Source organism: Sinocyclocheilus rhinocerous, unplaced genomic scaffold (genome assembly GCF_001515625.1).
Source record: "Sinocyclocheilus rhinocerous isolate Xijiao unplaced genomic scaffold, SAMN03320098_v1.1 scaffold440, whole genome shotgun sequence".
In the NCBI taxonomy this organism is placed as follows: domain Eukaryota; kingdom Metazoa; phylum Chordata; class Actinopteri; order Cypriniformes; family Cyprinidae; genus Sinocyclocheilus; species Sinocyclocheilus rhinocerous.
In genome coordinates, this window is record NW_015637534.1 from 490,078 (window position 1) to 517,647 (window position 27,570).

The 27,570-nt window shown below is 35.7% G+C and overlaps 1 protein-coding gene across 1 annotated transcript in view; it reads right to left on the reverse strand.

Annotated features, from left to right (window-relative positions):
* Window positions 1-2,754: 2,754 nt before the first annotated feature.
* Window positions 2,755-27,570, reverse strand: part of LOC107748935 (UDP-glucose:glycoprotein glucosyltransferase 1-like) — a 28,437-nt gene continuing 3,621 nt past the window's right edge. The window contains exons 10-40 of the mRNA XM_016563951.1: window positions 27,083-27,182; window positions 26,124-26,184; window positions 25,223-25,314; window positions 24,399-24,549; window positions 24,196-24,315; window positions 23,987-24,072; window positions 23,554-23,689; window positions 23,154-23,285; window positions 22,760-22,924; window positions 22,135-22,255; window positions 21,492-21,590; window positions 18,959-19,053; window positions 17,406-17,612; window positions 17,121-17,252; window positions 16,915-17,045; window positions 15,224-15,319; window positions 15,039-15,141; window positions 14,555-14,634; window positions 14,161-14,350; window positions 11,652-11,810; window positions 11,480-11,565; window positions 11,299-11,383; window positions 9,059-9,147; window positions 8,870-8,974; window positions 7,954-8,038; window positions 7,091-7,273; window positions 6,539-6,699; window positions 6,123-6,237; window positions 5,889-6,005; window positions 5,610-5,775; window positions 2,755-4,357 (exon numbers count right to left, since the gene is read on the reverse strand). Coding sequence (XP_016419437.1) covers window positions 4,332-4,357; window positions 5,610-5,775; window positions 5,889-6,005; window positions 6,123-6,237; window positions 6,539-6,699; window positions 7,091-7,273; window positions 7,954-8,038; window positions 8,870-8,974; window positions 9,059-9,147; window positions 11,299-11,383; window positions 11,480-11,565; window positions 11,652-11,810; window positions 14,161-14,350; window positions 14,555-14,634; window positions 15,039-15,141; window positions 15,224-15,319; window positions 16,915-17,045; window positions 17,121-17,252; window positions 17,406-17,612; window positions 18,959-19,053; window positions 21,492-21,590; window positions 22,135-22,255; window positions 22,760-22,924; window positions 23,154-23,285; window positions 23,554-23,689; window positions 23,987-24,072; window positions 24,196-24,315; window positions 24,399-24,549; window positions 25,223-25,314; window positions 26,124-26,184; window positions 27,083-27,182 — 3,674 coding nt within the window. The 3' untranslated portion in view covers window positions 2,755-4,331. The remainder of the gene's footprint in view (window positions 4,358-5,609; window positions 5,776-5,888; window positions 6,006-6,122; window positions 6,238-6,538; window positions 6,700-7,090; window positions 7,274-7,953; window positions 8,039-8,869; window positions 8,975-9,058; window positions 9,148-11,298; window positions 11,384-11,479; window positions 11,566-11,651; window positions 11,811-14,160; window positions 14,351-14,554; window positions 14,635-15,038; window positions 15,142-15,223; window positions 15,320-16,914; window positions 17,046-17,120; window positions 17,253-17,405; window positions 17,613-18,958; window positions 19,054-21,491; window positions 21,591-22,134; window positions 22,256-22,759; window positions 22,925-23,153; window positions 23,286-23,553; window positions 23,690-23,986; window positions 24,073-24,195; window positions 24,316-24,398; window positions 24,550-25,222; window positions 25,315-26,123; window positions 26,185-27,082; window positions 27,183-27,570) is intronic.

Genomic DNA, 27,570 nt, shown 5'->3' on the forward strand with positions numbered 1-27,570 from the left:
TTATAGCATTTTTAACTTTCAATTAAGTTTTTAAGTTTACAATTTTTTATATTTTATTTCAGATTTGTTTCAATTAACAAAAACGATTTTTAATAGTTTTAGTTAACAGTAACAACACTGAACCAGCCCGGAGTTTTGACTTCCTAACACTACGACAGATAAAACCTGCACAATCTGACCCACAGAAATTGCATAAACCCAGCCAATCAGATTCCCTCTTGCAATTTTAAAAAATATATCTTGCCATTTGTGATTGCCACACGCATCAGACGCTCCGTGAACGGCTGTGCTAAACTCAGACTATTGACTGTTGAACATTTCTCAATAACATCGGCGTATTCAACGAGCTATAGCCCAGTCCCAGCTGGCAACATGCTACTAAAACTCTTCTCCTGCTGGGCTGGGGATGACATGGGTACAGGCGGCACACAGCCCAGACCGACAGACGTTAGCGAGATCAAAACGTAGCGGCACTGCGAGGGCAGAAGGCATCGGGATGCCCATATACCCAGACAAGGGACGTGGCTTAACAGATGTAGGTGTTGGTCATTACTATCAGTGATCCGTTTTAATGTGCCCGCTGACTCTGAGTAAGGGACGGCTGACCAGTGCCATCTGGATAGAGACGCGGAGACACGGACACCCTCTCCCGCCCTCTGCTCTAGCTCAGGAGCCGTGGAGTCTCCCCCAGCAACAGGAGGGCTGCCCATTTTCTGTCCGTCTCGGTCTCTCTCGTCCAATATGACTCCGCTACATCACTTCTCGCTCTCGTGAGGCCTCAGCGGACTGAGATCACCATGACCGGTGCGGCGAGCAGAGAGGAACGAGACAGCAGTGAAGAGACAGCTGAGATGGAGAATAAACCGACGGATTAAAGGTCACAAAAGGCGGGAAGAAAGACAGGAAAGATAAAACCATGGGAAGAAAGAGTGAGAGAGCGAGAGACGGGGAGTGGGGGTAAAGACAGACAGCACAAACTCATATACATGCAAATTCATCCTCCTAAAAAGAGGTCTGGAGAAAAAAAAAAAGCGGCCAAAGCAGAAGACGAGCAGTCTGCGCCTAATGTACAGAAATAAATGGCATGCGCGTTGTCATGGTAACTATGAACTGACAGAGAGAAAGGAAGAAAGAATGGGTCCAGGCTAAAACTATCATCTACATGTAAATGATCCTCTTTCTGGCCCCACTGCTCTGCTCTCAATTGATATTGACAAACTTTTTCTTTTTTTCTTTTTCTGTAAATAGAAGCATTAACTCTTTATGCTCCTGGTCAGGAGATTTCACCGCTGAAACTACTGTAAACTTCTCACAAACTTTCTAAACGGAAAACCACGATTATAATAAAGAAACCACTGTTTTACCTTACAAAAATACAGTGGGAGAGAGATGTACACTAACGTTCAAATGTTTGGGGTCGGAAAGATTTTTTTAAATGTTTTTGAAAGAGTCTCTTATGCTCACTAAGGCTATATTTATTTGATCAAAATACAGCATAAAGAGTAGTATTGTGAAATATTATTAAAATTACAAATCTCTATTTTAGTACATGCTAAAATGATTTTTCAGCAGCCATTATTGCAGTATTCAGTATCACATGATCATTAAGAAATCATTCTAATACACTGATATTATTGTGAAACATACATTTTTTTGTAGATTCTTTGATGAATAGATGTGCCCTTGCTGAATAAAATTTTTTTTTTTAAAGAAAAAAAAAGTTACTGACCCCAAACTTTTGAACAGTAGTGAAATACTGTGCTGCTGATGATAACATTTGAATGTACACTAGTATTTACAGTACATGATTCTTCAAAAATGAATTTCAACACAATGGTGAATTACCATGGTACAGAGTTCAAATATTAGTAATACCATTGTCCATGGTGCTTTGTTGTTTGTGTCAAATCTAAAAATTTAACCATCTGCACCCTTCACAATTCATTAAACCATCGATCAGAGTCAAGTACACATTTGTTTGTGTAATAACGAGAGTTTGAGGTGTTTAATGGACTTCATCACTAAAGCAAAATAAGCTCTAATTTGTGTGCTAACTGCATTATTCAAGATCATTTGGAAGCCTAATATTATAATCTAGTTAATGTCAAAACTGAAAAGAACTTGGAAGAAACTAACGGTAAAAATACATTATTGGCGAAGGATAGATTACGATCATGCCGTCTTAATGCAGATGTGAGAGACAATGTCCAAATAACAAGAAATTGCATCACAAATATGAGAAAGCTGCAATAGCAAACTAAAGTTTCAAATATGACCAATTTGGTATGAACTTCATATGTGCTTAATACAATTCTGCACAATTTACAATGACGCATGACAATATACAACACTAAATCTGCAATGATGTCTTGAGAAGGCACAGTTAGTGCCGGAAAAACTAAAACATTTCTCATATCTTCCTTTTATTCACATCATGTCCATGTTATGGCTTAAGAAGTGTTTGGTTTTACTTTTTATTCTAGTTTCATGATAAACTAGGGGACAGAGCATCTCAAAGAAAGGTAATCATCAATCTCTCACTACATTATGGTCAGTTTTACTACTGGATTGTGCTGCCATCAGTTGGTAGAATAATGCATTGCAACGAGTGGATTTTTTCCATTTCTAAAAGTAGTGGAAAGAAAACAATTTTTTAAACTACTACTACTAATAATAATAATAGAATTATTAGCTGCAGATTGTAAAAAAATGAAGACTTGCATTTGTTACATTCTTTTATTACAAAATATTGTCATCCCACAATTAATCTTACAGCAATTCCAAAGGATCATAGTATTGACTAAATCAGTCATTTTTTCCCCATATTAAGTGTACTCAGTAAATAAACCACAAGACACTGTAATGTACCTCTCAAACAGAATGAAGCGCAAGGCACTGTGCAAGCCCCGCTTTTCTTTTCACTTTAAAACCTGACATTATACAGACTCTGGGACCTATTGGCGATTTCCATGTAATATTCCAGGTAATAACCAGATATGAAAAAGTCTGCACATATCAATATTACTTAAATGCAGACAAAGTCTCCCAGCCCACGGTTTATGATCAAATATATGAAATTAGTGGTCAACAGAGGGTACTTTCAAACCTACAAGAGCATTACCACAGAAATGGACATATGGCCAAAAAAAAAAAATTTCTGGAAAAAGCAACCACATCAATGACTTACTGAAATCCAGTGATGCTAAAAAATATAAATAAACAAAAACTAAATTTAAACAACAACCTGTAATTTCCTGCTAGCAGCTTTTCTGAAGGAAGTTGTTTTTTCCCCCTCGTAATCTTCTAAAGACATCATTCTAATCCTGTAGGGCTAAAAGGTCCATTGACTGAGTTTCATTAACTGACTGCCATTATAAATCATTTTAATGCGGAATAACCATGAACCAACATTAGACTGTGACAACACTACTGGAGCTTTTCAATGCTCACAGAGATTTTTCAGTAAATTAAAATTTTCGTTTGCGGAACGGAAAAAAAAAAAAGTCTTTAGCTGTGACTAAATCGACCGAATAGCTTGTTCCTGAGTTAAAAGGTCTTTTGATGTGTCACTTTGAAGAGCGATGCAATTTTAACATTTTTGTATTAAACCGCCTTGCTGTATGGAAACACCACTTTCAGAATCACAAAAACAGACTAGTGCTGGCTTGTTTACCAAAAGATGAATCTGAATTTTTAAATGGAGCCTCTAACTGAACGGTGATGTGTCACAGGAAATGATCTGGGCTTTAAAGTCTAACTATTATGACATCACTTTGTTGCCGTGGCATTTCAACACCATGGGTGGCTTTTAAATGAACAGTCTGCATCTCATGTTTCATGATTTAATACTCGTTTTCATGAGAGCGAGTTACAGCTAAGAGGGACATTTATCAAATCTGCTTTAATATTAAAATTGCGCACATGCAGTTTAATTCAATGCAGTTCAATTAAGTTAAATGCAGTTCAATTAAGTTATTCCCTATGATACTACCTCGACCAGTCGAGACTGCACTAGTTTTTTTTTTTTTTTGCTCTAGAGGAACTGGTATTGTTTATAGCATATGCAAGGCCCACAGTGTTGTAGGGGGTGAAGGGGAAATATCAGATGTGCCTGGATAGAGGAGACGTCCTCTGCTCGTGTCGTTTAGCCAGAACCCCAACACGTCCACAAGCATTCAGATACAAAAGAGGGAATTTTGCACTAATTCTGTTCAAGTCAAGTTCAGCATGAATGTCAACCCATTCCTGGAGGATAGGCTTGGTTTAAAAATGTTGAAGAAAAGATGACTCTTTGAACAGAGTCCCCTGTTCTTCGGTCGCAGAGCATCAGCTCAAAGCTCTGAGTGAGTGTCACCACCTGACAGAGAGACAGGACAGAGTGAGAAAGAGCAGAAAGAGACTCAAATGAAGCAAATAATTATAAAAAGCTATTCAGCACTTTGCACGATTAGGCTAAACTTTGGTGTCTATTACATTTCTAAAGAGATTTTATTTTAAAGTAGAGAAGTTAGATATTATTAATTAATCATACAGGCATGTTCCAGCTCAGAGATTTCAACCTTGTCAACTGTATCCTCCGATTTGAAATCACACTCTATTGTTCCAAAGTCTGGGGTCAGATAATTAATTAATTAATTTTTGAAAGAAATTAATACTTTCATTCAGCAAGGATGCATTAAATTGAACAAAGTGACAGTAAAGACAATTATATTGTTACTAATTACATCTATTTCAAATAAATGATGCTCTTTGGAACTTTCTATTTATTAAATAGTTCTGGGGAAAAAAATGCATCATGGTTTCCGCAAAAATATTAAGCTGCACCTCTATTTTCAACATTGATAATAAGAAGAAATGCTTCTTGAGCACCAAATTGGTATATTAAAATTATTTCTGAATGGTCATGTGACACTGATTACTAGAGTATTGGCAGCTGAAAATTCAGCTTTGCATCACAGGAACAAATGACACATTAAAATGTATTAAAATAGAAATCAGGTATTTAAAATTGTAATTTCATAATATTACTCTTTTTACTTTTTTGTACAAAATAATGCAACTTTGGTGTACATAAGAGACTTCTTCAAAAAAAAAAAATTTCCTAAAGACACAAAACCTTTAAACAGTAGTGTACAAAAACTTAGTATTTTTTATATTTGTTGAAGTTCAATTCATTATTGACTTTCAGTTCATTGTAAGGAAAAATTATAAAAGTTAATTGCACGAAGTTCCTTCTATCAAAACAAAACAACATTTGTATTTGTTATACCAAGGAAGTAAAAAAATAAATAAAATAAAAACCTAAAATAACTAAAAACCAATTTGTTTGTTTTTAATGATTACATTTTATACAATTTATTTAATTTTGTTACTCATTTTAGGTTGTATTGTAAAAACGCAACAAAAATCATACATGTCAGGGTTTTAAGTTATATGTAGACATTGTGCTGTAGAATTATTTTCCCCTCGTGAAGTGAATGAACAACATAAATTAAAAGTCCTACTTTGTACCATAATTGTGGAAAGTGTCATTCAACAGGTTAAAACATCACAGTGACATTCACGATCTACCACAAGACACAAAGAGGAAAAGGACAGTTTGGTCTCACCTGGGTGTTTTCTGTCTGTTTGCTGATAGCTGTCTGTGGTGCCTCTCTCTTTCTCCTCCAGGAAGTTGTTGTAGATTCCCTTTATCTCCTGGTCATAGTCGCTCCACTCGGCTACTATACGCACAGCAGCCTGCAGCTTGGGCTCTTTTGTCTGTGGGTTATTGCACTAAGACAGACAAATACAAAGCGTCATTTACTGACAAAAAAACAAACACGAAAATCAAAACAATCCTGAAAAATTTTATGACAGAAACTGTTGTATGAGAGCAATGGACTTACCAGATCTATAGTCTTGGCTTTCTGTTTAGATGCATCATCACACCAGGTCTCACACCAAAGCCACTCCTGAGGAAGTGACTTTATAGGCACCTGGTGGATCATGTTGTTGGGCAGATCCTGAGAGGGGAAAAAAAACATCAATGAAGAACCCAAATGACAAGCCCAGTGTTGCACTACACACTGATGAAGCCTTTTCTATGTGAAGCTTTTTGTGTGAAGGAAAGAACATCCCACCTGGTCCAGGTTGGACAGGCTGTTGGGGTCCTGACTCAGACCCTGGTACTGCCCTCTCAGTCTGTCTCCAGCTGCGATCTTCCTGAACTTCTTCAGATCGACCACATATAGAGCACTGATGAGCACACAAAATCAAATCACATTATCTATATAGAGCTTTATACAGATTGTTTCAAAGCAGCTTCACAGTAATAAACAGAAAAAAAAATAAAAAAAATTCAGTTATGAAACAAATTCAATTTCAGCTGTAAAATAGCTCTACAGTAGACAAATCATTTGATGCGCTGGAAAAGGCTATCTTATGACTGCGGCATTTTAAACTAAAAAAAAAAACTGGGTTGTTTGGTATGTATCATCATCATTTAAAATGAGGTAGATAAAAACGCCAGACAACAATTTCAGCAAACCATTCTTACCTGATGTGGTATTTACGTCCTGCCAAATGACTGGCCCAGTAGCCAGACTTCCAGAAACGGTATCCATCCATCTCTCTTCGGCTCTCACAGAAAGGCGTGTAACCGTACGGCGCTCCCTCCAGATCAAAGTCCCGCAGCTCCTTCAGGTCTGTGCGAACTATCTGTAGGTAAAAGCACAACAACATTTATCAATCCCAGACTGTGTGTCTTTGTATTCACAGACAAAATAATCAGGACATGATATGCTCAGAAGAAACCCTGCATTTTTTATTTATTGTAGTTATTGTTTAGATTTAAACTCCAGCTGTATTTTTCTTTACCCAGAGGTGGCAGCAGTGTATCATCAGATGGGTAATGTGCATGATGCTCTCTCCAGTTTGCATAACAATTACCCCAGATTACAACAACTGCTATGCAATTCCAGTGACTACAAATGGGTGATCTGTCTGTACATAGACTTTCGAAAATAAATCTCGTAAGAGCAGACTTGTGCTTAATGCTCACTAGAGACAGGATTTCATGCCACACAACTGCACTGCTATGTTTTTGTACCTGATCCGCATCTACAAAGAGGATCTTGTCCACAGCCAGGGGGAAGAGCACATCGAGGAACAGGATCTTATATCCCCAGATGATCCTTTGCTTTTCTGTCTGCTGGTGAAGCCAGCGTGGCCATTTATACTGTACCAACTCATACTGGAAACCATACTTCTCTGCCATATACGGAATAAACTCCTACAAAAAGACAAAAAGACATAATATATATATATACACACAAACTACCGTCATTTTAAGAAATGTAAATTTATTTAGCAAGGATGCAGTAAAGTGACAGTATAATGTTACAAAATATTTCTATTTCAAATAAATGTTGTTCTTTCAGACTTTTCATTCATCAAAGAATCATGAAAAACATGCATCAAAGTTTCCACAAAAATATAAAGCAGCACAACTGTTTGCAACATTAATACAATTAAGAAATGTTTCTTGAGCAGCAAATCATATTAGCATATTAGAATGATTTCTGAAGGATCATGTGACACTGGCGACTGGAGTAATGGCTACTGAAAATTCAGTATTTAAAATAATACAAATATAAAATATATTTATTTTATTTAAAATATATATTTTTTAAATTCTAAGAAAAAAAGAATTTATTTAGAAAGTAATATATTTTGTAATTAGCCTGCATTTATTTGTCAAATACAGTATAAACAGTAATATTGTGAAATAGTCTTCAAAAAGTTATGTAATATATTTTAAAATGTAATTTAATTATTTAATAGCAAAGCTGAATTTTTGAATATAAATATATATTAAATATAAATAATATATATTACATAATAAAATATATATGACATAATGTGCCATCATGTTAAATCTTGTGCCATCATGTTAAATCTCGAATCCAGTACCTTAAAAGTTGGAGACAGGTAGTTTTTGAGGAACCAGAACTTGACGGGTGTCTTGGTGTGTTTGATCACAGACAGCATCATTATCCTGCAGAGACAGAGAGAGGCCAAAGCTCAACACAGAGTGCCTGCAGTGACAGGCCGCAGAAGAATTATGCGAGTGACCTTCTAAACTGAGCTGCATTACACAACCAATAACATTGCTGCTAATGAGACATAGCAAGTCACAAAGATCAGCATTTGAAAACAGGCCTAAACAGAGCTTTAAAGAGAGGAAAATGTCACAAAAAGTCAAGATGTGACCCAAGCCAGGCGGTCACATAAAAGTTATTGCATTTTCTTAAAGGGGTCATATGATGCGATTTCAAGTTTTCCTTTCTCTTTGGAGTGTTACAAGCTGATTGTGCAATTAGAAGACGTATGCGTGTCATTTTTTAATATCACATAAGGATATACACAAGAGGACTTGTCTGTATTACATGTAGCAATTTCTGCTGCACAAGAATAATATTAAAGTCATATATTTGTCATAGCACAGATCTCACGATTCATTTAAGAACATGAACAGGGCTCTGTGCTAACATTTTTTGTCTGGAAACAACGACAGTCCAGGCCAGTAGTTTAGGAATATTAAAACATAATAATCAAGCTTTAATAACTATGACATTAATAACTATTTGAATATATTTTCATGAATGATCTGTTAAGCCGTTATATGTTTATGTAAATGATCAAAATTGTTTTACTGGATATTGTACTGGATGAAAGCAGGGAGATTTTATTCTGATGTCATTATATAAGCAACATCAAGTGTATTCAAGTTACTTGCATAGGTGTGACCAAATATTTTCTTCACATTTAGAGTAATTTTCACTTGCAATGCTGGCTCTGTAAAATCCAACGCAAAGCAGCTGTTTACCTGAGGAACCTCTCGTACAGGTGGCCAGATGCCACAGAAAAAATGTTAATGACATCATCTTTCTCCTGTTTGGGTTCTTCTGGCTTTGAACCACCAGTAAATCCTCTGAAAGAGATAAAGAAAGAACCATTAATAGACAAATACTGTAAGTGAGTGCTACAGTAGAACTCAACAGGCAACACTTTGTACCTGGTTAGAGATGTCCAGAATCCAGAGTCGTTCTCATGGGTACCATCACTAAGAAGCTCCTCATTCATCATATCAGGCTTTTTCTGCACCTGCAAACATGAGATAGGGCAACAGAATCTATGCATGAAATCCCTCAGCACTAATGTCGAGCACATGTGATTGCAACATTCTGGGAGCCACATGCGGTTTAAGACAGTTAAACATATAAGGTTATTCTGATCAAGGACTTGACAAGATCTGGTTCTGTGAGACATGGGTGACAGGCAGTGTAGAAAATTAATTAGTAAATAAACTGGAGTTATTAGCTAGTTTGGAATTGCAAAATAAAGCATGGTTTGAATGCAATGCAATAACATAAGCATGTAATGTAGAATTGGCTTCCTTGCTAACACAAATTAATCAAAGATATGCAAATGACCTACTTAAAAGGTTGGTGTCCCATCTACACTACTGTTCAAAAGTCTTGAGTCAGAAAGACTTAATTTTTTTCTTTTTTAAAGAAATTGATACTTTTATTCAGCAAGTATGCATTAAATAAATCAAAAGCATTTATATTTCAAATAAAGGCTTTTCTTTTGAACTTTCCATTCATCAAAGAATCATGAAAAAAATGTATCATGGTTTCCACAAAAATCTTAAGTGGCACAACTAGTTTCACCATTAATAATAATAAGAAATGTTTTTTAAGCACCAAATCAGCATATTAGAATGATTTCTGAAGGATCATGAAACACTGAATACTAGTAATGGCTACTGATCAGCTGTGCCATTGCATTAATAAATTAGATTTTTTTTTTTTTAATATATAAAAATAGAAGATAGTTGTCTTAAATTGTAATAATATTTCACAATATTACTGTTTATATTGTTATGTGATTAAATAAATGCAGTCTTGGTGAGCATAAGAAAAATCAGTTACATTATTTTACGGTGCCTTTGTTACAGTGTAACTGTACCCTTAAGTACTGAGAAATATTAACTAACAACATGTACTTACTATTGAATTACGGTTCGGATTAACCTTAGGGTTAGGATTGATTTAGGTTTGGTTACCTGTGTATCATTTACTGTTATTACTATAGTAAGTACATGTAATATGTGTAACAAGGACACTGTAAAATAAAGTGTTACAACAAATCTTACCAACCCCAAATTTTTGAATGGAAGTGTACATGTTTTAATAACTTCTATCTCAGATGTTTAACTAGGAAGCTAAAAGTGTTTTCTGTATTGTTGCAACCAGGCACGGCGCCAGAATTTTTTCTCTATCGGTGCTAAGGGGGGGCTAGACCAATATGTGGGGGTGCTAAGAAAATAAATGATATTGATGACATCAGAGTTACTTCATAAAGAAATTGTCATTTTTTTTAAAATAAAAGCAGCTATGGTACACACCATATTCAACAGAAGTGTAGTTTTAATTTATATTTTGCCAACGAATAGGCAAATTCATCAAAATAGATATAATCTTAATACAAGTGACCATAAGACAACGACAAAAACTTTTTACATACAAAGGAAAGACTTCAGAACTGGACTGCATAACTGGGGGCTAAACTGGGGCTATTCAAAATTCTGACGGGGCTATAGCCCCCCCTAGCCCCGGTGTAGCGCCGTCACTGGTTGCAACTCCAAAACTCCATGTAGCGACATTCCAAATTACTCACTAATAAAATCATTTGTTATAGAGACAAACAAATTAGAATCAAATGCAAAATACAGTTTCACAACAGGTAAGAAATATTAGGGACATTACATTTATTTCTCAATGTACTAGCCACTGGCAGGTGAAATTAATTGTGACGTGAAGTGAACACGACTGCCATCTTTTGAGGAGACAAGCACTGCTGCATAAACAAGCACATTCCCTCTAGCCCATGCTGTATACATAAAGCCACAACGTGTCAAAAATTCATATATATATAAACACACACTCATCCCAGTCGACATTCTTAATCCACCCTCAGCCCCACAGGAAGCAGCAGACCTCACATTGGACACACGCCCACACAACGGCTGACATGTGACAGCTTGTCAGATATTAAGAGTATATACCGGAAAAGTAAAGACACTCTCTCGCTCTCCATCTCTCCAGTTGAGCAGAAATGGAAGGAATATCTCGCTTGCTCTTGTCTACAGCCACTTGAGCACATTTATCTCTGCTAATACCCTCAAACTACAGAGACAAAGACCTTGCATGTGCCCTCACCCCGACACCTGATCAGACACCCATTACTTACTTTCACTTTAATGATCTTGCTCTTGAAGGTGTTGAGGACGATGATTAAATCATCAGCTTCGGCTGGAGAGTCTGTGCCATCGTGACTGCGACAGGGGAATTAAAAGTGAACCGACCAATCAAGTGAAGAGACAGAAGGACATTAAGAGAGACAGACGTCTGACACGCCATAATAAGGGTACCTGTAGATTTTGTAGATATCATCCGACCTGCCTTTCCGCAGTCTGAGAACCCAAGCTCCTGGGTTTGCTTTCAGCTGGAAATAACCCTATTAAAGACCGATCTCAATAAGCAACAGTGACCTCTAAGAAAACCAGCAATTATTTCCCAGATGAATCAGTGATGTCCACTCACCAGGTTGGCCATGACGATGGTGTCGACTATGACCGGGTCGGAGGCAGTGCCCAGAGTGAACTGCAGCCCACGGGGTGGCTGACCTGTTGTTACGTCAAAACAATGACCTTCCAGTAATAAATATTCCAACTCGTACTCAGCGGCCACGACACTGTCAATCTGCAAATAAGAGGATATGACTTGAATACTAATGATCACAATAATGAATATGCTTAATAAAACGTGTAATATAACACAAATAAAATGCATTTAGTAAAAAAATAAAATAATAATAATAACAACAACAATAAAATGACTGTAATTCAATAACTGTGCTTTAAAGAAATCATGTAAAATATTGATAGCCTGGTATACCTATATGTACACACACACTACCATTTAAAAGTTTGGGGTTGGTAATTTTTTTTAATGTATTTGAAAGAAGTCACACAGTAAAAATACAGTAAACGCAGTAATACTGTAAAATATTATTATAATTTAAAATACACGTTTTCTATTTTAATATATTTTAAAATGTAATGTTTCACTGTGATGGCAAAGCAGCATCATTACTCCAGTCTTCAGTGTCACATGATCCTTAAGAAGCCATTCTAATATGCTGATTTGGTGCTCAAGAAACATTTCTTATTATTATCAATGTTGAGAACCACTTATATTTTTGTGGAAATTGTGATTTTTTTTTCTCCAGGACTTTTTGATGAATAGAAAGTTCAAAAGAACAGCATTTCTTTGAAAAAAAAAAAAAAACTGTAAAGTTCTAAGTGTCTTTACTGCCATTTTTGAACCGTTATGCACATTTATCCTTGCTGTATAAAATATGCATTTCTAAAAAAAAAAAAAAAAAAAACTGACCCACTGACCCCAAAATTTTGAAGTGTAGATATTATAAATCATATATTTTTTTCATAACCTGGTTTCATTCCTTGTTGCCACTGAAATGGTTTTTGATTACCACAAATCAGATTATTAGGTTCCATTATGGAAAAATAATTAAAACAATAGAAATGCTTTCAAGTTAAAATATGAAAAACATATATTTATTATCAATAAATTACCACAAAAATCTTATGTATCAAATAAATATATATAAAAACTGCATATGTAAAAATTTATAATAATAATGTTTTTTTTTGTTTTGTTTAAAGGTTCTATAAACAGTTTGAATAAAAAAGTATAATGTATATATATATATATATATATATCTATGACCGGGTCGGAGGCAGTGCCCAGAGTGAACTGCAGCCCACGGGGTGGCTGACCTGTTGTTACGTCAAAACAATGACCTTCCAGTAATAAATATTCCAACTCGTACTCAGCGGCCACGACACTGTCAATCTGCAAATAAGAGGATATGACTTGAATACTAATGATCACAATAATGAATATGCTTAATAAAACGTGTAATATAACACAAATAAAATGCATTTAGTAAAAAAATAAAATAATAATAATAACAACAACAATAAAATGACTGTAATTCAATAACTGTGCTTTAAAGAAATCATGTAAAATATTGATAGCCTGGTATACCTATATGTACACACACACTACCATTTAAAAGTTTGGGGTTGGTAATTTTTTTTTATGTTTTTGAAAGAAGTCACACAGTAAAAATACAGTAAACGCAGTAATACTGTAAAATATTATTATAATTTAAAATACACGTTTTCTATTTTAATATATTTTAAAATGTAATGTTTCACTGTGATGGCAAAGCAGCATCATTACTCCAGTCTTCAGTGTCACATGATCCTTAAGAAGCCATTCTAATATGCTGATTTGGTGCTCAAGAAACATTTCTTATTATTATCAATGTTGAAAACCACTTATATTTTTGTGGAAATTGTGATTTTTTTTTCTCCAGGATTTTTTGATGAATAGAAAGTTCAAAAGAACAGCATTTCTTTGAAAAAAAAAAAAAAACTGTAAAGTTCTAAGTGTCTTTACTGCCATTTTTGAACCGTTATGCACATTTATCCTTGCTGTATAAAATATGCATTTCTAAAAAAAAAAAAAAAAAAAACTGACCCACTGACCCCAAAATTTTGAAGTGTAGATATTATAAATCATATATTTTTTTCATAACCTGGTTTCATTCCTTGTTGCCACTGAAATGGTTTTTGATTACCACAAATCAGATTATTAGGTTCCATTATGGAAAAATAATTAAAACAATAGAAATGCTTTCAAGTTAAAATATGAAAAACATATATTTATTATCAATAAATTACCACAAAAATCGTATGTATCAAATAAATATATATAAAAACTGCATATGTAAAAATTAATAATAATAATATTTTTTTTGTTTTTGTTTAAAAGTTCTATAAACAGTTTGAATAAAGTATAATGTATAAATATATATATATATTTCTGACTATTATTATTTTATATGTCAGGCTTGATATGGTTAATGAATAATTCTGAAAACCTAAGAAGAAAAACAACCAACTCTTTACCTTATTTGACCTAGATTTTATGAGTCAGTGAGAGTGATGAGAATTCCTACCTCTTCAAGGTAGATGTTATCCAGATCGTAGCGTGTGTGGACAGACTCAACCATCCAGCTCTCAGGGGTGTTTATGTTGAGGGTAAACAACAGCGACTGTGGCATATCCAAGAACTTAGCCATCGGACCAGGAGCAAAGCTGCTATCCGCCATAAACGAAATCTCCGGCTCCAAGACATATCGATAAAAACTGAGGAGAAAAAAAAATATTGCACAAAAATATCACAAGATATTTAAAAATATCAGCTAGCCTAAAACAATAATGTAGCACTTCAGAGTAAATTATATCTTGGCATGCCCCATGCTATTGTAGCCTGTAAAAAGTTCAAGTAAGCAGTGAAATGTGAAGGTGACTCTATAATGGAGCATGTGCTGACAGTGTCTCTCCTCTAACCTTTTCAGTGGGAGGTCAGAGAGCTTGGACTGGCAGTTCATGAACACTCGCAGGTTGACGTTGACCAGCTGCTTCAACACCTGAGTGGGCACACAGAGAAACAGGAAGTGACATGAGTCAAGGTACAGACAACTAAATGAACCTGCTCTCACCGACAGCTGGTCTCAGAGACAGAGCCAACAAATGCAGACTGACTGCTGACTGACTGTACCTGTGAAATGTCACAGAGAGGGACCAGATGTCCTATGATGACTAATGCAGGTATATACACAACATGTAGGACAAGCAGGACATGATTCTGGATCAACATCCTTTGGTAAACATTCTTAATAAATAATAATCGCTCTAACATTACCAAGGGGTCAAGGTTTGGCTGGTTAGCATGATCTAGTCCAGCAACTGCTGATAGATTCTGTAACTAACCCATCCGGTTTACACATGTCCTACTTGTATAAGTTACGTGAAGGTGTGCTGAAGTTCTCACCAGGAGGAAGGGTGCCAGTTTCTGAGCATCTCTGGTCACTGGATCCACAACAGCTACAACATCGAAGTACACGTCCTCTTCCTTTGGTCTGATCTTTACAGCGCTGTGAAGAGAAATGGACAGGAAGTTGAAAAATGAATTCTGAGGATTTAGAGATGTCCTGGTATGAGAAGAAGTGTATCTACCTGTATCTGTCTTCTGCAAAAGTGTGCTCGATCCTTGCCTCACCTTTGGGTTGGGAGGACAGCAGGGAGTCCACCTTCATCACCAGATCACTAGCTCTAAATCACAACACATACAAATCAAACAAACTGAGGCTAAAGCCCAAAATCTACTCTACACAAGTACATGAATGTAAATGCTTCTAGCTAAACAAGTTCACTTTCACATCGCATTCAGAAATGTCAGAACATTATTCAGTTTGAAAAGAAACTTGCTAAGAATCTTGTTAATTTGTGTTCATCTGTGTAGACATTTTCATAGCTAGATAGATGATTAACAATCATTTTATTGGCACAGAGACATTTGAACAACCTTTTTACCCTACTGAGTAGTGGTACAAATAATTTCTCTGATTCAATTAATATTATGGCATTCGAAAGATATTAACATTGTGGTAAAATTATGGTCAGTTCTAAACTTGATTTTTCATTCTGTCACACACATTTAAAAGTTGCAGACTTCCACATTAGTACAACCCAAAATATAAATAGCATGTTAGGTTTAGAGTTCAAAATATCCTGCAAAACATGGTTAATCTACATATGCATGTCCAAAACTAACATACACCAAATGACAATAAAATAAAATGAAATAAAATAAAAATAAATACATAAATACATAAAATAATATATTTGGGTTGTTTTTATGTACTGAAATATGACTCTAAATGTATCTTTTAAAATTACATACAGCCTGTTACATTAATTTATCTAAATATTTATATACAAATAAATATTTTGTTGAGATTCAGTGCCACATTGTGTACATTATTTAGATTAGATTCACAATCAATGATAGTAACAAAATGAAACTGCCACTGGAAATCAGACATTGGAAACTGGCAAAAAAATAAATAAAATAAAATAAACATTTACAGTGGGGTGAAACAAAGAATTCAAGTCTTTGTTGTCTGTTTCTTGATTTTATCTTTTATTTTTATGTATTTATTTATTTCATTTATTCTTATAATATATTTATTATTTAATATATTTATTTAATTTATTTTTATATTCATAAAAAATATATTTATAATTGATTTATAATATATTTATTATACATTTATTCTTTATTTATATTATTTATATATTTTGTCACTTTTATTGACATATTTAATAGAAAGAGGATAAAGAAACCGATTTGAACCTGTGTCGCCCACATAAGCACCATAGCTAACCAAATACAGATGTGCTAACCGAAGCCTAGCAAAAGGCAAAGTTTGCTCAAACTCTCTCACAGAGGCCTAGTGCCAGATTCAAGCATTGATAAAGACAACGACTGCCTCCTCTATTACAGTCTACACTTCAATAATCAGCCCTCTAAAAGTTTACTGAGAAGATAATGAACATGGTGTCACTGTCTCAGTCTGCTCTTCCAGTAAATACACATAAAACGGCACGTTTATTACGTCTCTGTCTTCAAGGCAGTCCGACACACTTCATTAAGAGGAAGTAATTACTACTGAGAGTACATATGATGGTAATGTGTAATGCATCGTAATCTTTCTACAGCTCTGACAGAAGGACGTTCTGTACTCAAAGTGGTTTAGAGCTCTGCTATTGGTTATGCAAGCAAAGAGCTTATGTTATATATTTGAACATTTGCATCAACCAACGAAATTGTCTGTAACCTGTTGCACAGGATTGGTCTAGCATACCTGTCCTCTACCATGCCTAACTGTTGAATTTTGCCCTTAATACGCTCCCCTGATGTCTTCAGGATAATGCTTTCCAGAAGCAGGAAATCATCCTGGTTAAAGACCTCCCCTTCTTCCAATGGACCAATGATCTGCGGAGAAAAAAACATTGAATAAGAAGAGCTTTCACAGCATCAGAAGTCTTGCTATACAAATGTCTAACTTACTCTTCCATTACTGATCACAGCTCTCTGGCCCTTCTGCAGTTTGAGCACATCCCGGCAGTAGGCAGAGTGAGCCAACAGGAAGTTCACATTAGGGGACTCATATGCACTTTTAAACAGAGGAACATCCATGCCCTGTAGTGCAGAAAAATGCAGAAGGATCTGTTTAAATTGGTTCTATATTAAATTCTGCAGTTTAAAAGTGACATTCGCAGCAGCAACACTGAAATAACCCTGAGCAAATAATCCATCACAACTGTAAATTAATTACATGAGAGCTTATTTTACCCCGACAGCAAACTCTGCAATGTCACTCCCTCCGTAAAGAGCCTGTGCCGTCTCTTCTTTAGCCATTTTGGTGATGAAGTTTTTGGCGTTGTTGGCGGTTTGGGTTTGCATGGCTGCCCATATGGCTCGAGCAATTAGGCTCTTCTCATTAGAAGGGTTCTCACTGGGATTATTGATCACTCCTAATCGTACATTATTACTGGTTTTCTAAAGTAAAAAAAAGACATTAAATCATGATTAGTTTAGACTTGTTTTTCCCACTCTATCACACACATTTAAAGATTAAAGCTGTTATATAAATATAAAGAGTTGTTATAGACAACCTTATAAATAGAATGCTAGGTTTAGTGTTTGAAATATAAATTGTTGTTATTAAGTAAAATTAATATTTTACCATATTTTTAGTTTTCATTTAAATAAAGGCAAAATAAAACAAAATCTAAATATTAGATGAAAAATGTAAATATCCGTAAAGAGCCTGTGCCGTCTCTTCTTTAGCCATTTTGGTGATGAAGTTTTTGGCGTTGTTGGCGGTTTGGGTTTGCATGGCTGCCCATATGGCTCGAGCAATTAGGCTCTTCTCATTAGAAGGGTTCTCACTGGGATTATTGATCACTCCTAATCGTACATTATTACTGGTTTTCTAAAGTAAAAAAAAGACATTAAATCATGATTAGTTTAGACTTGTTTTTCCCACTCTATCACACACATTTAAAGATTAAAGCTGTTATATAAATATAAAGAGTTGTTATAGACAACCTTATAAATAGAATGCTAGGTTTAGTGTTTGAAATATAAATTGTTGTTATTAAGTAAAATTAATATTTTACCATATTTTTAGTTTTCATTTAAATAAAGGCAAAATAAAACAAAATCTAAATATTAGATGAAAAATGTAAATAAAAAAATTAAAAGTAAATTATAAATGTTGCCTTTGCATCTATCTGAAATAGGGACAAAATAAAGTTTAAAATAAATATTTGAAATAACCTAATAAAAGTGACAGAAGCACACAACAGAATGACTAACACTAAAATTAAAGTGAATTAATAAATACTATAATAGTATACAAATAATACTAAAATAACACTGGAAATATCCAGCAAAGAATGCCAGTGCTTGAGTCTATGAATGCATGTCCAAAAATAATATTTGCCAAATGCCAAGACAAAGAAAAAAAAAAATCCAAACAATGTGCATATAAAATAAAATAAAATATAATCAGTAAGGATCAAAGCTATATGTGTGCTTGTTTACGTTTTTATGTACATATATATTAAAATATTTCAGCTTTATAATAATTACATTAATTTGTATACATACTAATATACAAATACTGTAGTGTAATTTAATGCCACATTGTGTGAATACATATTTAGATTAGATTCACAAATAAGGGAAGTACTAGTAACAATATAACAAAATTGCCAGCAAATGTCTTCAATTCATCAGACACAGACAGCTGTAGCAAAAAGTTAATTTTGTACACTGCGTTTGAGATTTTATCTTTAACAGCTAACATTGATGGAACTGGCTCAGTGACATTGTCCTACCATGTGACGTATAGCATCGTACAGCAGCTGTCGTCCTGAGGGCTGGTCAAAGTCGCCCACTACCCAGAAAGTCACTGGACGGATGATGCCATCATCTGCAAGTCAGAGAAAAACAGACACATGGGCTAAAGGAAGTTACACACAGATGAGACATGCCGTTTCCTCATGCAATCTAAAAAGGTGAGTGAAAATGATGTGAGGAACTGAAAGCATTCTGGCTTGTCTTGGGTTTTAACAGTTAAAAAGGCGAGATGTATCTGAAGTGCCCAAGCGGCACACAAAGACAGACAGGCAATTTCAACCTAGATATAAACCTGTAAACGTCTGTAAAAGAAAGATATTACAGGGGGCCACAGGATAGAAAGAGATTCTCTTTCATCCATCAAACACTGACAGTTCTGACAGATGACAAATGCACTGCTGTGCTTAAATCAATAGCAAGCTTCAGAAAACTTCTTCACTTGGTTAAAGGAAAACAACAACAACAACCATAAGAAACTAATCTTAAAACTTGCAGAAACACTTAAAAAGGAATATTCTGGGACATTTACAACTTTAGATATCAATGTCATCAGTGGCATACTGTCAATGACCACAGAAAATAATTAAGAGTTGTTGCTCAGTATATTTTAAACAACAAAACCTTATTCAGAGGAATGCACTTGGTTTATAATGGAAGTCTAGCAGTCCAGAGCATTTAAGAATACGAGGCTTGTATTTTTGTTCAAGCGCTAACATTACATGTAGCTGTAAATTTGCCTGAATTGTCCTTTTGAGGTTGGACTACTTTTCTAGATGGACAAATTTCTGATTTTGTATTACTGATGTAATTTCACTTCTATATATTATGTCACATCCCTTTCATACTTTCATCGTGGCATCCTTGTATACATACCAGTGCATCTGAACCATTTTCATGTTTGTACTTTCAAAACAGTGTGATAATAAAATAGACATTTTAAATAATTATAGATATTTATTCAAAGTAGCTGCACACTGACCTGCTAGGCTTCTATTATAAGTGTATTCCAGTAAATGCATTCCCATTTGTGCACACAAACTGAGAGACAGAGTCAAAATTATTACTGTGGTAACCGACAGCATGCCGCAGATGTGGTACACAAACATTACGTTTTAAATAACCCGGAATATTCCTTCAAGCAACAGATAGTGTTGTGTTAATGATGGCAATGTAGGCGTTTTCTAACTATATTTGCAGTCGGGCACTGTATGTTTAGATGAGATCTATGGGAAGTGGGCTGTCAGTGAAGTGAGTATAACAGCTCAATGCAATTACCAGAAGCATCCCTTGTTGACATCCCTGAAAACAGAGTTCAAGAAAAACACAAATAAAGGCAGACAGATATATTTAATGGTACACAGTGTCTAAAGCCAGGTGTACACTGCAATTTATTCTGTTCTCCATGAGTGTTGCCTGTCAGATTATATAATGAGACTCAGAGAATTGTTGCTTAAAAGACAAAACAGACTGTACGACATTAAATGTCTTTCATGTCAGACTGTGTGACAGATATGGCAGCCAAAACTTTGGTCATGATAGACGGTGTTGACTGGGTGATTTAAGTCACCAATCCATGTCAGTCATCTTCATTTGCATTTGACTGTTCATTCTCCAAAGCGAACTGAAGGACCTTTTTACATTATAATGCAAAGGAAACACTAAATACTGAGATACTTGTTGCATATATAATAAACACAAGCTAGTATCAACTACTATTTCTTGGTGAGAATGTCACACTTATCAAACCAAGGGCCAGATTTACTAAGAGCTTGCGCTAATGCAAACCTTCTTTTGGCGTTAAAAACTACTGTCAGGATTTGCAGTGAAAGACACAGTGAAAAATTAGCAATGAAAAGGCATAAACTTTTTGCATATACATTTGTAGGATTTTCTCTTTCAGATGCAAGATTTATTGGAGGAGAATATTTAGATCATGCAAAGTGATTTACTAAGATTTGCGATAGTCAATTTACAGGTATTTGCACCATTATTTAACACCCAAAAAATGCATGTCTTAACCCATTCTGCACCGGTAATGTTAGTACTGCACCTGATTAACATCTGCATTGCTTGTTTGCAACCCTATGCTAATTTGCACTGCTCTTGGTAGACTGCATTGGTCATTATGGAAATGATCTGGCTGCATCTGTGTTCTTGACAATTTGTGCATTGTCAGCAGATCACCCAGAGAACTTTCCACTCCTATCGCCACTTTTTATGGGATTATGGGCTCACGCTAATTTGCCATGTTTCATAAATCTGGTGGTAAGACTGCCGATTTTTCTCTTATGACAAATATCTTTGACAACTTCTGAAATTTGGTCCGTTTTGCCAAAACCGCAATGTGCACCTGGTAAATAATGTAAAATGGACAGAACAACCAGAAATGACATATTTCATAAAGGTCCCATAGAGTAACCCTCCATGGTTCATATTTATATAGGCAAGAGATCAGCAGAAGGTTGGAATAACTGAGTTTCTCATGGAGATCAATAGCAGCAATCACCTCACCTTTCTTTGTCATGTAATTCATGCTGTTGGCCACCGCTGCGTTCTTGTCTTTGGTGTCCAGAAAGAGGAAACGTGCATATTCATCAATAAAATGATTGTCTAGAAAAGAAAAGACTTGTTTTTTTTGGAGGTCAGGTGATGGCAAACATTTGGGAAGAAAATGAAAATAAGGTCGTGCTTTGTTCTCTGTTAGAGGTACATTCACATTCATAATTGAATCCAACCAAAGTCATTTGAAATGCAGCTATTTCTGAACATCAAGTGCTATTCGAGTTCAGACTGAAATTAGTCTTTTTCTCAGCTTCCTGAAAGACTGCAAATATACTATTCAAAAGCTATTAAAATTCAGTATCAAATTCCTTGCAAAAACAAAGCAGTTTATGAATATCTTTGCCGCAGTCTCATTTGTACATTTTTGTTAATAAATGGGCTATCAAGAACAAACAAGACATTTAGCACAGAATTCACAATGAGGCAGATATTCATTCCCGAGAGCCTGTGAGAGCCTACGTGTTGTATATATTTCAAACTAGCTCGTTTACAGGAAGAAAAGCTATTTATGATTCAACAGAAAAGAACCGGAGAGCTGCAAAACACTGAAGAAACACAATTTTGCTATGAGCCCAATCAGACAAGAACTCACTGGTGGCAGAAAGGTCCAGATAATTCCTGCTGGTGCTCAGGATTCTGGAATTGATTCGTGGGACCACGTTGGGCTGATTCATGATAAAATCCACCACATCATGGTCACTGTTCAGTTCACCCTGAAAAGATCACGGGAAGCATTTCGAAAGATGACACTGACAATAAATAACCCTAAACTGTACTTCAGATAAATGCAAAAATGTGTGTGTGTGTGTGTTTTAATAAAAAAAATGTTTTATATATACACACCTGCAGTATCCCTGCAATATGGATGTGGATTCATGTAATGTATGTTACTTTCCTTTTATGTATTTATGCATTTTATTTATTGCAGAATCTTAACTGGCAATAAATACTTAAATAATATATATTTATAATAAAAAGTTAATCATGCAAGCCTACAGAGTGCACAGCACCTTAACTACTCTGTAAACGAGTTCTGAAACTTTACAAAACTAGATTGCTTCCATTATAACTGTTCTGGAAAACAGAGAGATATAGCCAACTGATGATGGGTTTTAGCTTTTTTTGTGGGGGGGGGGAGTGCAATGATATAATGTGTAACTTTTTAACCCAAAAAAAGACACCATAGAGTCTATGGGTGACAGACATGCAATTCTCACTAGGTAGACGGTTCGCTGAAAAAAACTTGTGGTCTCCAGAATCTTGTGCATGACGACTGTCTCAAGTTCATCTGGGTCTAACTGCTCACGTTGTAAAGGCATTCCATTATACAACACCACGGGCAGTGGGCCAACACCAGTCTGCTCATAATATGCCTTTCCCTCCTGTGGAGACATAGAAGATATGACCTCAATAAGGGTTATGGTTACTGGGAGACACAAAGAGCTATTAGCACAGGAACCACCTCTGGCTGACAGTTACATCCTTAATCTCAAGAGTTGGCCCAATCATTACCACATCCACTATATTCTGTCTCATGCAAGAATATGACATCTGAAATGGGGTACTGCTGAAATATTCAAAGCACACACATTAGAAAAACAAATCCCTCACTTTTCTGTTGTTGTCGTAGGCAGAGTCAGGCCCCAGGATGCTACTGATCTCTACATAGGGATATCTCTTCTCCAACACACCCACCACATGCTCCACCTTCAGTTTGCCTCCACTGGGAACTCTGTTCAACATCTGAAAGACACAAGATGATCACAACACATCCTTGGACAGACATTCATCTGCCCTCTTCATTAAAATCTAAATTTATTTTATTTCAAAGTCTGTTAGGCAAACCTATATGCCAGTGTGGCAGTAAATAATAAACAAAAGAAGTACAGAAATAACAAGAGTGTAAATTCGTAATCATATAAAAATATAGCCTATATAATTGTATATAAACTCATATCTGTCCACAACTAATTTGGTGTTGTATGAAGCACTGATGACGTTGTTGACTTACAGATATGATGGCATCGAAGGCCATCTGGCTGTCAACGTCATCAGCAATGTAGTTGAAAGCTCGAAGTAGAGCCACACCAGCATCCTGCATCCCATCCACCTCATCAGAATCATTCACCACAAACACCACTCCAATCCTGCAGACAGACAGAAACACAGAAATCACCAGAGAGAGACACAATAACTCCACTGACAGGTTACAGAGTTGACCAACCACTTCAAGTCTATAATTACAGAATATATATATACAAAAAATATTTATGGGTCTTAATGCCTTTATTATATATTGAGAGATACTGAAAAAGTTAAATGAAGGGGATGGCACAAGAAAATGACCAGATTTGAACCTGCTTTCCTGCGGGAGCACTATGGCTCCTACGCATTGTTAAACAATCACCTTCTTGTAATAATGTTCGGTCTATTTTCAGACTGACCTGAGTGGGATGTTGTTGCTGTAAAACATCTCAGCCACACTGATCAGCTCTGCCGTGTTCTCCTGAGTCGGATCCAGAATCATCACCTGTCAGAACAACATACATATTCTGAAATGATTTGCAGAATTTAGATCTGTGTGGGGTTTACACTGTGAATTGTTAATGTCTGACGGAAACTGTCATATTTATAAAGCACCTGCAATACTTACCAGATTATGAAAGTTTTTCCGGATCTGTCGAATGACTCCAGGAAAGGTGGGCCGCAGCAGCTCCTGCACATTAGAGGGCCAGGATGCATATCTGCCATCTGTCTCCAGGTTGTTAATCCACTGGAGAAAGAGAAAAAAGGGTTTATTCTCTATTGTCTCTCCCAGAAAACAGCTTTACAAAAAAACAACAACATGTGGCTCACGTTAACAGCAGGGCTGCGGATGTCCACTGCGTAGTCAGAGTCTGAGGGCTGGACGTTGAGTTTGAGGATGTCGTGGATGTAGGGTGTGTCTATGAGCAGACTACGCAGACCCTCCATGACCCTTGCCTCATTCCTCAACACGTCAAAAACACTGCAAAAAAACCACACATTATACAGGGTTGCAGAATGACAATAACAAATACATCACACTTTATGATACACATTACTTATATTATTGCAAGTCATATAACACATAGGTCAAAGGTTTAGGGTCCGGAAGTTTTTTTTTTTTAAGCAATTAAAGCTTTTATTCAGTAAGGATGCATTAAATTGATCAAAAGTAACAGCAAAGACATTTTCAAATTCAGTTCACTGTTTCAAATAAATGCTGTTCTTTTGAACATTATTGAACAAAGAATCCTGAAAAAAAGTCAGCTTTGCCATCACAGGAATAACTTACATTTTACAATACACTCAAATAGAAAACAATTATTTCAAATTGAATTAATTGTTCACAATATTACGGTTTTACTGTATTTTTGAGCAAATAAAAGCACCCTTGGTGAGCATAAGAGACTTCTTTCAAAAACATACAGATATGTGCCAAACATTTGAACAGTAGTGTATAATATAGGTAAATATTAAATACTGTATTATTATTATATTATATTATTATGTTACATTTTTATTATTAAATCATTACTTTTTAGACTTCTTCTAAATATAAATAATTATTGTTGATAATGTAATATTTATATTTAATATATAATATGTAATTAGAAAAAAATAACAAAATGAGAAAAATAACAAATCCAGCTGCTTACCTGAAAATATCCTGCACATCCAGGTCAATATGGAGTCCATTTATAAACAGAGCCGAGTCCCCTGGCTGGAGACCTAACGTCCCTTTAAAATACTAGAGGAGAAATAAGAACGGGAGACGTTAGGTATGACATATTCACAATTAGCCTTAATATAACCTCCCAAGCACTGTGGGTTGCTAATCCCTGGATGAAACATATGTTTCTGTCACTTCTTAGAGCAGAACAGAAGTTGAAAGAGATGCTCAATATGATCTATAATTCAAACAGACACTTTTGAGCCTTAGGCCATTTACACTCTATATATTCATGCTTTTATCCGTGGCACTCATGTTTGTTATTCGGTAAAGGCACATGCATTAGAGTGAGGGAGCTCGTTAGAGAACCTTAAAGAGCCTCCATTCGTCAAGTTTCCCAGCATGCAATTACAGTGAGGAATGAGGAGTAGGTCCGTTACACGTCCTCATTACAAGAGGCAAGAAACAGCTTTAATCACAGAAAGGAAATGACCGAAACAATGAACGAAGCCACGTATAAACCACATTCGCTGCAATTACTTCATTCATTACCTTTTCAGCGACAAAACAAAAGTGTTTACACACGTTCCAATACAGAGGAACGTAAAGAAAACAAGCAGAGAGGTGTAGAGGAATGATTCTCCATTCCATTAACAACCAAAACACTAACTAACTAACGTTCATTTTTTTCATTTTAGACTGGTTTTAATATAAGGAAAGAGAGGATCATTGTAACACTTTGTCAAGATTTTTCTTGGTGAATTATGAGCAATAAACAAAGACGTGATGGGCCCTTCTTTGAGTCCATTATCTGAGAATGAGAATACCTGCTGATGCTACAGCTTTGAGAAAAGGACTCTGGGAACATGAAAAAAGGAAGCCCTCACCTTTTGATTTTCCTCAATCTCTTTCCGGATCTCTGAATTAACCACCGTTTTTGTTATGGACCTGAGAGGGGAGAGAGAAATGTGAGTGGTTATACTGAAAACGATTCATTAGTTCATCATGGTGATTCATTATAATCAAATTTTGAATGCATAGACTACTGTAATCTGCGTAAAAATGTCTGTGCTGACTGTTTTAAACAAAGCTGTTTAACTAGATAGAGATGAGATTGCTTTCACTGACGTCATGCAAGTCTACATTCAGATATAAAAAAAGTTTTTTTTTTTAGAGTCGATGAGTCAGAGCTGCAGTTAATTGCTCTGGGTGATACATGACTGTGTATTATACTCCATGATGTCAAGGATCACTTTAGCAAAATTCCATTTTAGTGTGGGCGGCACATTTAAAATACATTTGCCAAAAAAAAAAAAAAAAACTGTGCCTGCGCTGTCTGAGCCAAATAAAGCATATCACTTTCATCATAACTGCTGACGGCTCGTTTTTTCCCCTTAAAGTGTTAATTAAACCTTAGAAGGCAGTAAAAACATCCAGCTCGGAATAAGCTTTGAGCAGTCTGTTGCCAGGGTTTCTGAACTGAAAAGCATTTACTACTATAGAGCCAATGAGGAATTAATGAATAAACACAAAAAAGTGGCTTTTGAAGGTGAAATAATAAATTGTACGCCACATATAAACACGTTATGTCACACCTGGTTAGGACACAGTGTTTCCAGCATCAATTTACAGCCTTCGCTGAAAGTGAAATGCTGTGCGAAGCGTTACAATCTCAGCCAATCAGAACATACTCAATGTTAAATATACAGCTAAGTGGAGTAAGATTTCGGACCAATGATATTTCTAAATAAAAAAAACAAAGAAAAACCTAGAGGATGCAGGATTTTGGTTGCTTGATCATGTCTGGTTAGGACTCAGTGTTTGTAATGGACAGGTGGTTATTTACCTGGCTTTGGTGGGGAAGTTCTGGCTCAAATCCCTCATGACATTGAGAGCATCCACAGAGGGAGCTGACAGGATACGGGCGGCAGTCTGAAAGCTGAGATCTTTAGGAGAAGGATAAAGAACACATGTTATTCCAACTTGCATTTCTAATTTGAAATAGCCATGTATATGACATGACAATTTCTCAGATTCTACATATAATGAATTTGATGTGCCAAAGCACTTTTCCAGTACCGCTGGGAATAGTGCGTTCAACTGTGTGTGTGTGTGTGTTGGCTCAGAGGTTTTGCTAAATGTGACTAGTCTCTGATGAGTTTACCTTGATAGAGCAGTAATGAGCTCTGGGCTAGAGGGAGTTGTGTTTGCCAACCGCACAAGGCCAGCAGAACCACAGCTAATTAACAATGTGAAAACGTTCCATTTGCATACCGTCTGAATGATTATTGAGTTACCCGACTGCTCCTTTAGTCACAGGTAATATAATAATTG